General features: G+C 38.1%; 1 protein-coding gene across 2 annotated transcripts in view; it reads left to right on the top strand.

The window, feature by feature from the left end:
* Positions 1-15,477, top strand: part of LTN1 (listerin E3 ubiquitin protein ligase 1) — a 48,878-nt gene extending 33,401 nt beyond the window's left edge. Inside the window, exons 19-30 of one of the 2 annotated variants that reach the window (XM_050956052.1) lie at positions 233-375; positions 2,986-3,121; positions 4,124-4,268; positions 5,298-5,511; positions 6,619-6,856; positions 7,775-7,849; positions 8,381-8,567; positions 10,141-10,312; positions 12,399-12,619; positions 13,443-13,637; positions 14,250-14,417; positions 14,938-15,477. In XM_050956052.1, coding sequence (XP_050812009.1) covers positions 233-375; positions 2,986-3,121; positions 4,124-4,268; positions 5,298-5,511; positions 6,619-6,856; positions 7,775-7,849; positions 8,381-8,567; positions 10,141-10,312; positions 12,399-12,619; positions 13,443-13,637; positions 14,250-14,417; positions 14,938-15,000 — 1,957 coding nt within the window. In that variant the 3' untranslated portion in view covers positions 15,001-15,477. The other variant, XM_050956058.1, reaches the window with a different exon arrangement.
* The last annotated feature ends 668 nt before the right edge of the window (positions 15,478-16,145 follow it).

The raw sequence follows: 16,145 nt of genomic DNA, 5'->3' as shown, positions 1-16,145 counted from the left end.
CTGTATTGCTACTGGTTCTGATGAATGAAATATGTAGGATGGGTACTGTTTATCATTTATATATGCAGTGTAAAATAAATGCAATTTACTGTATAAAAATGGCTTGAAAGAAGCAGAATATGAAATAATCCTTCTTTGAACCATGATCCCTAGGAGCCAATTTACATTTTCCTATAATAAAACTGAACTTTGTTTCCCCATTTCATTCTTGGCGTCTTGTTTACATGAACAGGTTTTTCCCATTAACCGAAGGCAACTTACATACAGTTCAGAGCCTGTCTCCATTTTTACCCGAAGAAGAAAAGGAAGAACTAGTTATCCAGTGTACTGCTAAACTTATGGCATGCATGCAAACCGAGCTCATCAGTACTGATGGTCAGTAACATAACTATACACTCTTCAGCCAGTTTGGTTTATTAATTTAAGATGGGACAAATTTGTAATTAATTTATTCGTAGTAATGCTTCATAGACTATTTGATAAGGCAACTGTTTACTACAAACAAATTGTTGTTAATGGAACGAAACTGCATTATCTTTGTCTTGATTACATGTTGTACCAACAGTTTTATAAACTATTAAGGACTGTTCTCATATATATAACTAAGTATTACCCACATGGCCTTTCCAGAATGGGAAACAAATGACCCAGGTCCAGATTTTTTTGTTGCGGTATGAATTAATGTGACTTAGACTTCTAAGTGCCCTATGTCACTTTTGAAAAGGTGTAACTTTCTGGAAAATTATCCTTTTGAGCCTAAACTTTTTATAGTTGGGTTTCTGCCCAAAGAGGAGTTGTGTGGGAAAGTATAAGAAAACTCCTTTGAGGTGTTTGAGTATGGTGTAGCTAAAATAAAAAACAAAACACTCTTCCTCCCTCTTCTTCCTTGTTTTCATTCATTTTTGGCCATGCTCTTATTGACCAAGCTACGTAAAAACTTGATACTTGTCATGTGACTGTTCCTCAGTGAGGAGTATATCTCTTGCTGAATTTGAAAATCTTAGCATTGTCAAAACAAATTCATGACCATTTGGGCAAAACTGTGTTGTATCTTCGAGCACTTGCAAATAAACATATTGTAAAGGCTTTGTAAATGTGAATGTTAAACACTGGTTAAGGGGGAACAGTTGATCAGAATCTTGAATTTTCCTGCCCCATCAGATTCTTTATTTTCCACACAACTGGTGTGTATTTGACTATATTATCATTGGGTTATACATTCAGTTAACATTTTCTGGACTCTCTATCTTTGCTTGTGAGACTGCATTTGGGCCACCAGGGCTGGACCTGGGAAATTTTAAGTAGATAACAGGGGAGTGAGTCTTAGACTATTCCCTGGTTGTATAGGAGATCCCCATGAGTCTCTTCAGCACGCTCCTCTGTGACTGAGGAGAACAGATTCCCAGTCAGCTCCTCTGGTCCACATGTCCCATTCTGCCCCATCCTATTTCTCCAAAGGGTCCTGGCCAAGAAATGTGTGCCCAGTTTCTAAACATTTGTCAAGGAATGAGTTCCCCATTGAGTCTGTACTCTACTCACTTCATGAAAGAGCTGGTAAAGTTCTTGTAAATACAGCACCAGATCTTGTGTGAGGTGTATGCATTAATGTATTTTTTCCATTTAAATTTCCATTTTAAAAGACAGAAGAAAATATGCATTTACACCTCCTGGAGAATAGGTACATTTTTTACAAGTACCATACCAATGACGTGAGCATTCCATATAAAGAGGGCAATTAATGGAATGCTCACGTCATTGGTATGGTACTTGTAAAAAATGTACCTATTCTCCAGGAGGTGTAAATGCATATTTTCTTCTGTCTTTTAAAATGGAAATTTAAATGGAAAAAATACATTAATGCAGTAATAAGGATTCACAGTTAACATAGGTGTCTCTTTTCTTCATGTTGCATATGTGCAATATTTTCTTTTTCTAATTATCTCATTAAATGTATAATTTAACCCAGGGGTGGGCAAACTATGGCCTGTGGGCTGGATCCATCCCATGAGCTGTTTTAAGCTGGCCACAACCCACACCACGTGGCTTGGCCCCGCTCTGGCCGGAGCGCCAGGTTGGGGCAGCACCACGCAGCTCAGCCTTGCTCCGGTGCTCCAGCCAGGGTGCTGGGTCAGGGGCCATACCACGCAGCACCCAGAAGCAGCTGCATGGCCTGCTCTGGCGCTAGCAGGGTTGAGAGCTGCTCCACGCATAGGAGCCTGAGAAGGGACATGCCGCTGCTTTCAGGAGCCGCTTGAGTTAACCGCTGCTCAGAGCCTGCACCCCTGAGCCTCTCCCCATGCTCCAAGCCCTACCCCAGCCCTGATCCCCCTCCTGCTCTCCAAACCCCTCAATCCTAGCTCGGAGCACCTTCCTGCACCCCAAACCTCTCATCCTCAGCCCGCACCCCCAGCCGGAACCTGCACCTCTTCCCGCACCCCTGCCCTAGCTCTGATCTCCCTCCTGCCCTCCGAACCCCTCAGTCCCATCCCAGAGCACCCTCCTACACCCCAACTCCTCATCCCCAGCCCCACCCGAGAGCCCACACTCCTCCCGCATCCCAACCCCAATTTTGTGAGCATTCATGGCCCACCATACAATTTCTATTCCCTGATATGGCTCTTGGGCCAAAAAGGTTGCCCACCTCTGGTTTAACCTATTACTCTTTGTTTTGTGCTGCAAAGGATAAATGTGCCGTTGGAACCTGAGTTTGCATTTTTTAATCACTTCTATCATTAACTATGTAAACTTATCATAACATTTAATCGTAATAGCGGATTAACTACCGAAAGAATAAGAGAAATCTAAATATTGTCCAGAATAAATTTTTGTATGTTTGTATATGTAAGATACAAACAAAAAGTAGTAATTGGATATGCACTTTTTCTTTCTTATGCTGGCGTTGTCTTGTTAATAAATACATGAATATATTCAAGAGCATTCAACATGTTATATGTGCTTTTTACATGGTATTTTACTGTATTGTAGGAGCTTTTGGATATCTTGCCATTTTAAACTGCTGTTTACACAGTGGAAGCATTGATTGTCGAGAGCTACTGCCTGGAATACTAAAAATCATTATGTCATGGAGAAATGATAATGAGGACAGCTTCCTTTTCAGCTGGTGGGTAATTTTGCTATAACTTAACATAGCCAAATCTTACTATGTATTTTAAATCAGCCTATTTAGAAGGATAAAGAGTTTAAAGACAAAAATCTATTTTTTCAAGTTCCCATTCAGTAGGACTACTTGGATGCTTGAAGTTAAGGACATGCATGCGTCTTTTTAGGATTGGGGGTTACATCCTTGATGAAGAACCTTAATAAATAGCTGGATTTTCAAAAGGGTTGAGCGTCCAGCAGCTTCTGCATACCCAGCACTTTGATGATCAGATCACTTATTTAGATACCTAAATAAAGACTTGGGAGGTGAATTTCAGGACCTGTATTTTAGAAATCTGGGCCTGAAAATCTGACCAAAGACTTAACATGCAGAGAAGAAATACTTTCATTTCTCTGAAGTTCATCCATCTTGGGTTTACTGAAGAGATCTGTGTAATGATGTCATGAAATGGGGACGAACTGGCAAGAGAATTTCATTGTGCCTGCCTTATGCATTTAAAGTAGGCAATCATTGTAGGTGTTTGTGTATCAATTCATACATTAACTTGTGGGATTTGTGCACCCAGGTGCTCGCACTTGAAACTAAACTCTGTGTGATTCATTCATATATTTTATTGGCTACAGGAAATCATTAAATCTTGTAAACCCATATTGAATTGTATCCTCGAGTATAATGCAAACCGTAGTTTCAGTTACTAAACTTACTGATTTACATTAGGTTATTATTTGAGCAAATAGATAAGTATAATGTGTAGTTGGTGGCCTGTCTAGAATCACAGAATTTCTTATTTGTTTGTATGTTGGTTTATCTTGTTCTTGTTATGTAGACTTATTAGTTTACAGAGGAACTAACCTCAAAGAAAGCAAGGGTATTTTAAGCACTTACGCAGATTCCAATGTAGAATTTGAATTTGGCCTAAGAGGAAACACTAAGGCTAGAACAGAAATATTGTATTCCTCTGCATTAATGAGGATGGTTTTAACTTCTGTACTTCTATTGCAGCAATCTTAAAGAAGCAACGCCTCAGTTGCTTGGTTTCAATATAGAGATGATCCGTTACTTTCCACTGTTGCTAAAATATTCCACGTCTCCACTGATGGACAATGAGTGGGACTTCATAATGTGCTCCATGCTGGCTTGGTTAGAGGTAATATGATAAGTATCATTGCTACTGAAATAGGAGTCTCAGAACGGACATTCAACACCTATTCATTTGACACTAGACTAGTTTTTTTTTCCTGTATTTAAAATAAGGAAGCTAAAGAACAGATATTTAAGCCTTAATACCTTTCTCTGTATGTTCTTATAGCAGCTTTCATCTGAAGGGTGTGAAAGTGCTTTACGTAATATAAGTACAGGGGTTGCATCATCTACCTTGGCTAGAAACATATTCATTTACACCAGTATCATTACAAACTGGAAGGATGGATGTTAATTTAAAGACAGTGGCCCAAAACATAATGGCAGCCATATTTGTGGACTTGCTATATAGACGTATCATTTTAGAGGATTTTCAATAGTTAGTCATATTACTTTGTGGATCTTGACAGAATAAAAATAAAAGCAGGAGCCCAATTTGAGGGAGAGGATTGATTTTTGTCCAAGGGAGTGGGCACCATTTTAGTAATTTCTGGTTGAATGTAAGTTTTCCACAATATGGAAATGATTTAATGAATGAAGTTTATGAAGTTTTTTTATATTTGAGAGGGAACGGATGCTTTTTTTAAACTATGGTTTTGGCCTACTTGGCCGTGTAAGGTTTAGTGTTGCAGATACACACATTACTATTTGAATCCACTTGGTGGCAGTTTCTGCCTACCACTATGTAATGGGTTCTGTAAAAATGGAAACAACCCATTATTCTAAACCTTGATAAGAGCTGGGGAAACTTACTGTATTTTATTTACTTTCATTGGGATCCAGCAGAAGTTTTTAAATAACATTGTGAGGTCAAATACCAGGAGCTCTGAAGTGGCATGAGCACAGATTTGTCTTATTTACTAATTCTCATATAGTATATTTTGTAGAGGTAACTCTTGCTTTTCTGTCAAACATCTCAAAGCACTTAATGAACTACAGATTCTATAGTGATGTATAACTCTGTATAAATGTAGTATAAAATAACTGTCTTAAAGCAGAGTGAGGACTGTGAAATTACTGCCATTTTTTTTTCCAGACAACAAGGGAAAACCATTCGCTTTATCATGTTCCACTGGTGCAAATTTTTGCCTGTGTCAGCTGTGACTTGGCTTCTGCCCTTAGTGCATACTTCCAGGCAGCAACTCCTGAGGCTATCCAAAATCTTCCTATGAACCTGATCAGTGAATGGAAGGAATTCTTTTCTGAAGGCATTCACAACTTGTTGTTAACTTTGTTGGTAAAAGTCACAGGCAAGTATATGACAAATGATAAGCAGGATAGTAGCTTGATATGACCAGTGACCTAAGTAGAGGTATTTTTAAGTAGAATAGCTGACAGACTAAGTTTGACTTTATTATATTGAGTGCTCTATTCATGTAGTTGTTAGACAGCATTTAAAGAGCACAAATGCAAAATGCTCCACTTAGAAAGGAACAATCAGTTTCACATATACAGAATGGGAAGAGACTGTCTAGGAAGGAGTATGGCAGAAAGAGATCTAGGGGTCATAGTGGACCACAAGTTAAATACGAGTCAACAGTGTGATACTGTTGCAAAAAAAGCAAACGTGATTGTGGGATACATTAACAGGTGTGTTGTAAACAAGACACGAGAAGTCTGCTCTACTCTGCGCTGGTTAGGCCTTAACTGGAGTATTGTGTCCAGTTCTGGGCACCGCATTTCAAGAAAGATGTGGAGAAACTGGAGAGGGTCCAGAGAAGAGCATCAAGAATGATTAAAGGTCTTGAGAATATGACCTATGAAGGAAGGCTGAAAGAATTGGGTTTATTTAGTTTGGAAAAGAGAAGACTGAGACGGGACATGATAGCAGTTTTCAGGTATCTAAAAGGGTGTCATCAGGAAGAGGGAGAAAACTTGTTCACCTTATCCTCTAAGGATAGAGCAAGAAGCAATGGGCTTAAACTGCAGCAAGGGAGATTTAGGTAGGACATTAGGAAAAAGTTCCTAACTGTCAGGGCAGTTAAACACTGGAATAAATTGCCTAGGGAGGTTGTGGAATCTCCATCTCTGGAGCTATTTAAGAGTAGGTTAGATAAATGTCTATCAGGGATGGTCTAGACAGTATTTGGTCCTGCCATGAGGGCAGGGGACTGGACTCGATGACCTCTCGAGGTCCCTTCCAGTCCTAGAGTCTATGAATCTATAATGGATGAGCAACAATCACTGAAAAATATTTAAGGGATATATAATTACACTTCGATTTTTAAGAATATTTAGAATTGGATAATTTAGATAAGTGGAAATAGTGTGCCTTAGTTGTCTTTGACTGAACCCACTTGTAACCATAACAAACTGAGCTACAAATGTAACTTGCTGTTTTTCTCCATTCTGAACAGGGGAAAGCAAAGATCCATCTGAAAAATCCTTTCAGAACTCTATACTGAAGTCCTTAGGTGAAGTTCTAACATACATTTCAAAGGACCAATTGTTGAACCACAAACTGCCAGCCAAGTTTGTTGCTGGCCAGAAAACAAACCTCCCAGATAACCTACAGACCTTGTTAAACACATTATCTCCATTGCTCCTCTTCCGAGCTAGACCTGTACAAATCACTGTCTACCACATGCTATATAAGTAAGGAATCAACCAGTGATCTTTCCCTCTCTGTTTTTAAACTCTGTAAAATTTTGCATTTTGAAATGTGAGGAGACTAGTAAAATAGTTTTCCATTTAGAAAAATCACTAAGTGGTAATTTATGTGCATGTAGTGAGCTTTGATATACATATATTCAGTGTAAATACTGAGTAATTTTAGACTAATGTATTAACATAAAGGAAAAACTTTAGTAAGGAACATGAAATGTAATTTGATTTTCTGACAGAATTGTGTATGTGCTTTAAGTATAGTATCAGTATTACAATCCTGGGTTGCCTAAGTGTTTTCAGTCTAACCCTGTGTTTTGAGATATACATAGCTTTCCAAAACTTTTGTCGATTGAGCTGAAATTTTCCCGGCTTGGTCTCTGCCTGAAGGTAAATTTTACTAGAGAATTTGAACCAAAACTCCCTCATACACAAATGTCTGAAAAAGGGGGGAATAATTCTTCCTTATTCTCAAGATTCTTCTGAACTTTCTTTGGACAGCCCCAGTGCCAGAAATTTGAAATGTGGTACATATACTTAACTACCTTTCATGTAATTTGTAAGGTACATATGACCTGAAACATAGGCTCCATAGCAGCTTGTGCCTCTCATTTAGAGTGCCCTCAAAGGTCTGTAAAGGCTGATGATGGGCTTGCTCAGAAGTATAGATGTTAGGACTTCTGAGTCCTCCTAAAGTAGAGATGAGTAAAGGGAAAAACTGAGCAAGATAATGTGCTTTCTGGCACCTGTAATTTAATCAGCCAGTTTTGGATGTGTGCCTTATAGACACTGCACTATTTTATATAAATATATTATCAACAAATTAATGCTTTTCTTGATATAAGAGATAAATGGTGTAGGCAGTAAAAATGAAAACTGGTTCACTCCACCTTCCTCTCAACTCCACAGGTTAATGCCCGAGTTGCCTAAATTTGATGATGAGGATCTCAAATCCTATGGTGATGAAGAAGAGGAATCAGCTTTGTATGGGTTTTTTTTTTTTCTATTTTCACTTCAGTTCTGCATCTTTAAAGGGGATGGGATGTTGCATGTCATGGGGTATAGCATCGCAAAAAGCAAACTTCAGAAGCAGTTAGTTCGGTATTACCACTTTCCTAGGTGGTAAGAATGGATTGTGCTTTCTGTTGTGTTTATCCAGCACTAGTGCACTGTGAGTTCTGCTCAAATATAAGTTAAAGCAATTCAAATGAAGGCCAGAGTCCTCCATTCAGATCCCCATAGTAGCATTCAATTTCTATATTCTTCTCTTCCTACCAGAAGTTAATGGGAGGTCTGTCTAGTTAAGGGGAGAGGAGCATTAAAATGTAATGCTGCTGTGCAGAACTGAGAAAAGAATTTCATTGTAAGAAAAGAGCTTCTTTTGATGTATTTACATGTTTGGTACAGAGAAGATGCTGAGCAGGCTGTAAAAAATTAAACCATTTTGTGTTCTAAGAAAGTTTTATTTTGTAAAATTCATCAGTATGGCAAATATAATGCCTTATCATTCCATAGGTCACCACCTGCAGCTCTTATGTCTGTTCTTGCCACTCAAGAACTCTTTCTAGAAAACATCCTAGATTGCATTCCAGTTGGAGAGTATGCAGTTGTTCAGCCGCTGAGCGAAGAGTTCTGCTTCATTTTAGGATATCTTCTCACATGGAAATTAATATTAACTTTCTTCAAGGCAGCTTCTTCTCAAGTATGTATTTAATTAATGTTTTTTCTCCCAGTGGGTTTTCTTTACACTCTTATCTGGCCAATGTCCATTTACATTTGGTCCTGAAGTTCCCTCTTAATATTTTTCTTCCTTGTAAGTATTTAGTGGCTTCATGCCTTCAGCTGATGCAGAATTAGTGGTATTCTTTTTAGAACCTGTCAACACTGAATACACTGATAGATCTCACTACTGATCTCTCCTTTCCCTGGTGCTGAGCATTTCTTACACAGCACTACTAGCTCTGCCATTAAGCTAGCAGTGGAATTCATATGTTCGACATGGCAGTGCAGAAAGCTGCTACTACACCGAGTAGTAAATATAATGCTTTAAGAATTTTATTCAAATATATAATTTGTAAGCAATTTTAAGCAGCCTCATTGTCATTTTATTAATATTCTATTTATCCACCTTTTAAATGCTTACTTTACAGTATTTATAAATCTTCCTCGACAGGAAGCAAGACATCAGTGTAGAACCTGTATATTAATGTTCATTTAAGGAAAACAATCTTGCTTCAAGAGATACTTAATTTGAATTCAAACTATTGTTTGTAAATAAGAAGTATTTGGTGCATTTAATTAAATATACCGCTGTAGTTAACCTTACTAGCCACCACAAAACTTTTTTGATTCAATCAGTAAACAATACCTGAGGGACATGGAACAGTGTTTTTAAGATAATATGGTTGATAGTTCACAGTACAAGGCATATTGCGTACATTGCTATTCTTACAATCAATCTACTCTATGCATCAGTGACTCCTAATTTTAAATTTAGTATCATATTATAAAATACCTAAATCCCATTTAAGAAGTTGTCCAAAATAATGTAATTTTTTACTGTTAAAGAGTGATAGAAACATTGTGACATTATATATAATAAATATCAAAGTGAACCATTTGAATTCCTGTTTCATTTGTGGAGTTCACATTTGTAGGTATAGATGTAATGGAAATGAATTCAGTGTTAACAGCTCATTGGAAAGAAAGCTATAACAACATTCTAAATTTAGATTTTTCCATTTCTCTTAGCTCGTCTCGCCTATTCAAGCACAAGATTGTTCCTTACAGTATGTTCTTGAGTTCTTGGTTTAGTCTAATTCAATAGCTTGAACCATGAGACTTCCATCAGTTCACTTAAAAGATAGTAATAGACTTTGGTGTCAGAATGCTTTTCCAGACTGCCCTAATCAATTTATCTCCATGCTTAGTGTTTACATGTAGATGTCTGTCTATCATAGGTATTTATATAGTCCTCATCACGATTAGTAGATGAGCACCTCACCATCTTTAATGTATTTACCCTCCCAATACCCCTTAGGTAGGGAAGTACTACCATTTCAAGATAGTAAACTGAGTTACAGACAGGCTTAAGTGGCTTGCCCAGGATCATACAGGAAGTCTGTGGTGGAGCAAAGAATTCAACCAGAGTCTCCTAGATCCTAGGCTAGTGCCCTAATCAGTGGACCAACCTTCCTCTCTACATGTGCATGTTCATATCAGAGCAAGCTGCTTTTTATTAGGACTCATATATACTTTATTTTCCCCTCCATCAGCTGCGGGCTTTATATTCACAATACCTTCGAAGAACTAAGAATCTGAATAAACTTCTTTATCACCTGTTCAGGCTTATGCCAGAAAACCCTGCCTTTTCAGGGCCAGCTACTGAAGTCCCAGATAAGGACACAAAAACTTTCTTTACTGAAGAACTTCATTTAGGTGTCAAAGGTTAGTAAATATGTATATGATATTTGTTCACTCAGTGACTTTAGCCTTAATTAGGTTAAAATATGCTTCTTAGTGAAAGAAAATGATAAATCCTAGAGAAACATTTCCCTTCCTTAGTCTCATTACTGAGTTATTTCCAGAAAAAGCTGTGATGGGAAATCCTTAATACCAATTTCTCTCTAAAAATATTAGTGCCCTGTGTCTGCACACATTCTGGGTTTAGATCCAGGGTTCTCAGACTGGGGGTCGTGACCCCTCGGGGTCACAAGGTTATTACGCAGGGGGGTCACGAGCTGTCAGCCTCTACCCTAAGCCCCGCTTCGCCTCCAGCATTTATAATTGTGTTAAATATTAAAAAATGTGTTTTTAATTTATGGAGTGGGGGGCGCACTCAGAGGCTTACTGTGTGAAAGGGCTCATCAATACAAAAGTTTGAGAACCACTAGTTTAGGTGGTGCAAGAAAGGAGAAATATTTAAGCCTACAGTGTGTTAAAATCTGCATGCAGATTTCTTGCTTCATTTCTTAAATTGACACTTTTACGTAGCTTAAGCCAACTTTTAAATTCTGTTTAAAAATATATATGAAGTTAATAAAACTTTCTTCAAAATACTTAACTCATATTTGCATTCACGTATCTGCAAATACAAATGTTGCAGCAGAGTGCTAATGCATGAGAAACAGTGTTAAATTGTCTAAAGACAAAAGTTAAGTAGATTACCGTATATACTCGATCATAAGCTGGTTCGTTTATAAGCTGACCCTCCCAGGATGGATAAGTAAAAATGGAAAATTTTTATAATCCGTTCATAAGCTGATCCTATAATTCAGGAGTCAGCAAACTTTGGCTCCCGGGCATCAGGATAAGCCGCTGGAGGGCGGAGATGATTTGTTTACCGCGAGCGTCCACAGGCACGGAGGTAAGCCTAAGTAAACAAAGTGTCGCGGCATGCCAGCTGCTTACCTTCATGGGCCAAGACAGCAACTGGTGGGGAAATTTTGCGGGGGCAGAACCCGGGAGTGAGGGGAGTAACCCCGGTGACCACTCCCCACATGACCCCACCCCTAGCCCAGGACTCCACCTCTCCCCATCTCATCCCTTCCCACCAGGGGAGGATGAACAGCCTGGCTGGAGCTGCTCCGGTAGGCCAGACCAGGCGGCGTGGCCACAGCATGTTCCAGTGGGTTGGGCGCAGCGTGCTCTGGCGGGCCAGGCGGCATGGGCACAGTCTGCTCTGGGGGCGGGGCCGAGTGGCACAGCTGCAGCCTGTCAGCTCCGGAGCTGCAGCTGCTTTGGAAGCTGGGGGGAGAGCGGCGTGGCCAGAAGTGGAGAGACCGTGGCCCCACCTCTTCCCTTCTGTCTCTGCTGGCTGTGCTGCCTCTCCTTGCTCCCTCTGTTGGGGGGAAGGGCTGTGTCCCACCTCTCCCTCTCTGTACCCATTCATAAGCCGACCCCCTTGGGTGCTTTCCTTTTTTACTAAAAAAATATGGCTTATGAACGAGTATATACAGTAGTTCATTTTCATTGTTCTACTGAGAAGTGCAAAAAGAAAACTAGACTTGAAAATTATTTTTCCAATAATCTAAAGTGATATTGGTAACAGAGGCAAGGAAATACACTTTCAAAATTAAAATGTTTGTTTTGATTTCATCATTTTCATATTACTATAAAACATAACCAAAATAAAATGAGAAGTTGTTTAGAAACGAAATTGAAATGTTTCATTTTAAAAACAGCCAAATGGAACACTTAGACGTTGTTGGAACAATTTTCCCTGTTTTTTGGTAAAATTTCAGCAAAATGAACACAACTTGGCAGAGCATTTCAGTTTAGACACAGCTGCTTTCTCCAAGGGAAAATGGTTCTGTTGAAGTTTTTCTGACCAGCTGTAAATCTCAATGTTCATAAGAAGGATAGCATTTATGGACAAGAGGGGTTGGGAATTTTTGGCATGCTTTCCATCGCCGGCAACAGGCTGTCTTATAATCAAATTATTAAAATAATGCTCTCATAGGCATGGGGCAGAAACAATGCTTTGTCACCTATATGATATTTGACAAAATCTTTTTGATTTTTTTCCCCCCAGATACAGCAGTACTGTCCTCTCAGATTCCACACTTGGCCTGCTCGGTATATCATATGACATTAAAGGACTTGCCAGCCATGGTTAGGCTTTGGTGGAATAGCTGTGAGAAACGGGTCTTCAATGTAGTAGATAAATTTACAAGCAAATATGTCAGCAATGTACTTTCATTACAAGAAATATCTTCTGTGCAGACTAGCACACAGTTATTTAATGGCATGACGGTTAGTAAGGCCTTTATCCTCTCAAAAAGTTGTTTGTGAATTGTCTTGTAAAAATTGAAATATAAACTGTCCAATGTTTCTAAACCAGGCATTAAATACAATAAGGTGTTTTAAGCGCCATCTAGATAAAGATCACTGAGATAATGTCAATGGAATATAACTATCCCAGGATAGTGCTCTCTTGCAGTTGTGATTGGATTGAAATCCTGGCTCTGTAGAAGTCAACAGTTTTGCCATTGACTTCATTGGAGCCAGGATTTTACCCTAGATCTTTATCAAAATGCTGTAATGGTCAGAGCAGAGATGTTGCTTTTTCAGAACCTGACTGATCCTCTGACAATGAATAAACGACATTATTTCTATTATCATAAATGATTGATAGTATAATTTCATTTGTTATTGGTTTAGTAGGATGACATTTGTTCACTATATAATTGCTGACTTCCTGTGTTTGGAATAGTGTAGAAAATCTTGGTGCATGTACTTCAGTCAGAGAGGTTATCCATATAAGTGCTGTTTTCTGCAAGACCACTATCAATATGGGACCTTCTGGCTAGTGTCTTTTTTTTTTTTTTTTTTTAATTTATCAGTGATTGTGAGCCATCTTTCAGTCTGATTGGCTGATACGAGTTCTGTTTAATTTGGCATGACAAAGGTTGGCATTTTTCTTTATAGAAAAGATTTGTCAGTCACTCGTTTTCCTGGTCCAAGCATATGCAGTAAATTGTGGATGTTTCATGTAAGATAAAAAGACTTGAGAAAGTGTGTGTTTAACATAAAGTGAGATCTCACCAGTCTTTTGAATGTTTCTGTTTTTCTGTAGGTAAAAGCTCGGCCTGCTACTCGGGAAGTGATTGCTACCTATTCAGTTGATGATATATTTATTGAACTGATAATACAGCTTCCGCCAAATTACCCACTGGGCTCAATAACAGTTGAGAGTGGAAAGAGGGTTGGTGTGGCTGTTCAGCAGTGGCGCAATTGGATGCTACAGTTAAGCACGTACCTCACTCACCAGGTGAAGTTTTAGGCCAAGCCCTTGGTTTTGACAATTTAGGACATACAAACAGTGACACAAAAATGATAGAACAATCTTAACAATATAGTGTTGACTGAAATGTAACACCAGGATCTACATCTATGGATGATGAACTATTACAGTCTCAAAACTTCCCCTAACATGAGACCCTCTAAAATTGGGTTGGTTGGTAATTATAGATGTCACTCTACACTTGTGATTATAAGAAACTAACAAAAGGATTAATGCAAATAGCTTTATAAATGCTCTTAAATGCACGCTGTCCACTACGCTTCTGTAGAGAGGAACGTGTCTGAAATCTGAAGGCTCTGTTATAGGATACTGTCCACTGTAGTTGAAATACTTGGCTATATTTGATTATATACATTAAAATTGTACGTTTAATCCCTTTACCCCACACCCTTCATAAATAGCATGTCATCTTAGATTAATTTTTCAGGATAGGGTCCAAGTCCTCCTATGTATGTATGCAACACCTAGTACAAAGGAGCCCCTGCTTGGGGCTTCTGGATGTTACTAGAATAGAAATAAGAAATGTTCTAAAATGTTAACACATCACTGATTGCTGTTGTGACTCTTTCCTTCTGTTAGAATGGAAGTATTATGGAAGGCTTGGTTTTGTGGAAAAATAACGTGGATAAACGGTTTGAGGGCATTGAAGATTGCATGATCTGTTTCTCAGTCATACATGGTTCCAATTATTCTCTTCCCAAAAAAGCCTGTAGAACATGCAAGAAAAAATTCCATTCAGCCTGTTTGGTAAGTACCCAGAGTTGGTCTTGTGTACACGTTTGTATTTTGCCTAAATTTAAAATCTGGTTCAAATGGCCGCATGTAAGCTATATTAAAGCTGACAAAATGGTAATCATGAGTATATCGGAAAAGGTTGATGTTTATATTGCCATACAAAAGAAAATTACTGGTTCTCTAACAATATAATTCCAAGAGAGTTCTCACTTGTGGATCCTACCTTCTTAAAAGAGACCAGTCAACAGGGAGAATCCTGGATGGTATCTTTCAGAAACTAATGTTGTGTTTTATATTTGTATTTTATATGACTTTGCTTCCGCTAGGGGAAGTTGCTTATCACAGCTAACTGGAAAAATAACTTTTACTAGACTATTTAGTATTTGGTAGCCATCTTCACTGGCAAGTTATATGTCACTGTATCTGATAAAACCTTACACCTGTCAAACAAAACTGAATGAAGGTGTTCAAGTGTGAAGCACTTAAAATTCATCATATGTTCACATTTTAAATGTTTCTATTTCTCTTTCAGTACAAATGGTTCACATCTAGCAACAAATCCACCTGCCCACTTTGTCGAGAGACCTTTTTTTGAAATATAATGCTCTTCTCCCTCTTCAATAAAATGAACAATGTAGTAAATGAAGAGGAGGAACTGGTCCTGTCAAGAACTGTACATTGAAGGAAGCCAACTTACTTTTTGGAAATAATATCAGAATTATCTTAAATTGCTTGATTAAAGGGATGATCCATGTTGATCTCTGGACTGTGTTATTGTAAAGGGTTCTGAAACACTTGTTTGATATAAAAGAAATATATGTAAGAATAGTTTATTTTAATTTGTATATTTTTTAAAATGTTAAAGTATTCTAAAAATTTAGAGGTGATTTCAATAGTTATGTTTGCACCAAAGTAGTGTTCAACTACAACTCAGTCAATTAAACCTACCTAGGTACAATCCATCATACTGTTATGCACTCAAGCAGGATGGTGCCTCTAATTTTACAAGTGAATTTAGTTTAGGTGGCACGAAGATCTGAATTTCTGGAACCATTAAATTTGCATTTATAAATCTTCTCATATTTGAATTATTAGCTGCAGTTGCTGTTGCATTAAAGTTAAAGCATATGATAAAACATCAGTGGTAACTTAATGTTAAAGCCTGATCTGAAATACAAGGTAATCTAAAGTATTTATAAACTGAACGTTAATAGTGTAACCCAATTTTTTGATTTCTAAGATTGAAACATTCAGCAGGTAAAATCAGAGAGAGAAGTTAGAGAAGAGGAAGGATGCCAACCAGCTGTTGTGCTCTCCTTAGTGCTGTTTTCTTTATGTGCAGTTGGTGAAAACCTTAACATGTTAATGAAATTTTATGCTCCACTGACCACAGGGATTTAGTTTTATAACTGAATTTAAAATTGTTTCGCTAATAACTTCTGTTCATATAAGTTGATTTTTCCAGAGAAACATGTACAGAACGTATAGCCCATTTTAGCTGTGAAGCCATGTTGCTTCATGTGGTAAATATTCGAATCTGTGAAGTCACACAGTACAAAGGGAGAAATAGGCCTATTATGTCAATGTTATTAAGCCTTTGGGATTGTCCTATTTTTCTTTTGTCTTTTGGCCAATGGATTTTCTGGAAAAAAAAATACCCTAAATTTTAAGTGACTTGTGCTTCAGGTATCCAGTTAGATGGACCTTTTAAAGGGGCCTGATTTTCAGAGAGTGAGTGCT

Source organism: Gopherus flavomarginatus, chromosome 1 (assembly GCF_025201925.1).
Source record: "Gopherus flavomarginatus isolate rGopFla2 chromosome 1, rGopFla2.mat.asm, whole genome shotgun sequence".
In the NCBI taxonomy this organism is placed as follows: Eukaryota; Metazoa; Chordata; order Testudines; family Testudinidae; genus Gopherus; species Gopherus flavomarginatus.
Note: the sequence above shows the minus strand (reverse complement) of the source record. Positions and strands in the feature narration are given on the sequence as shown.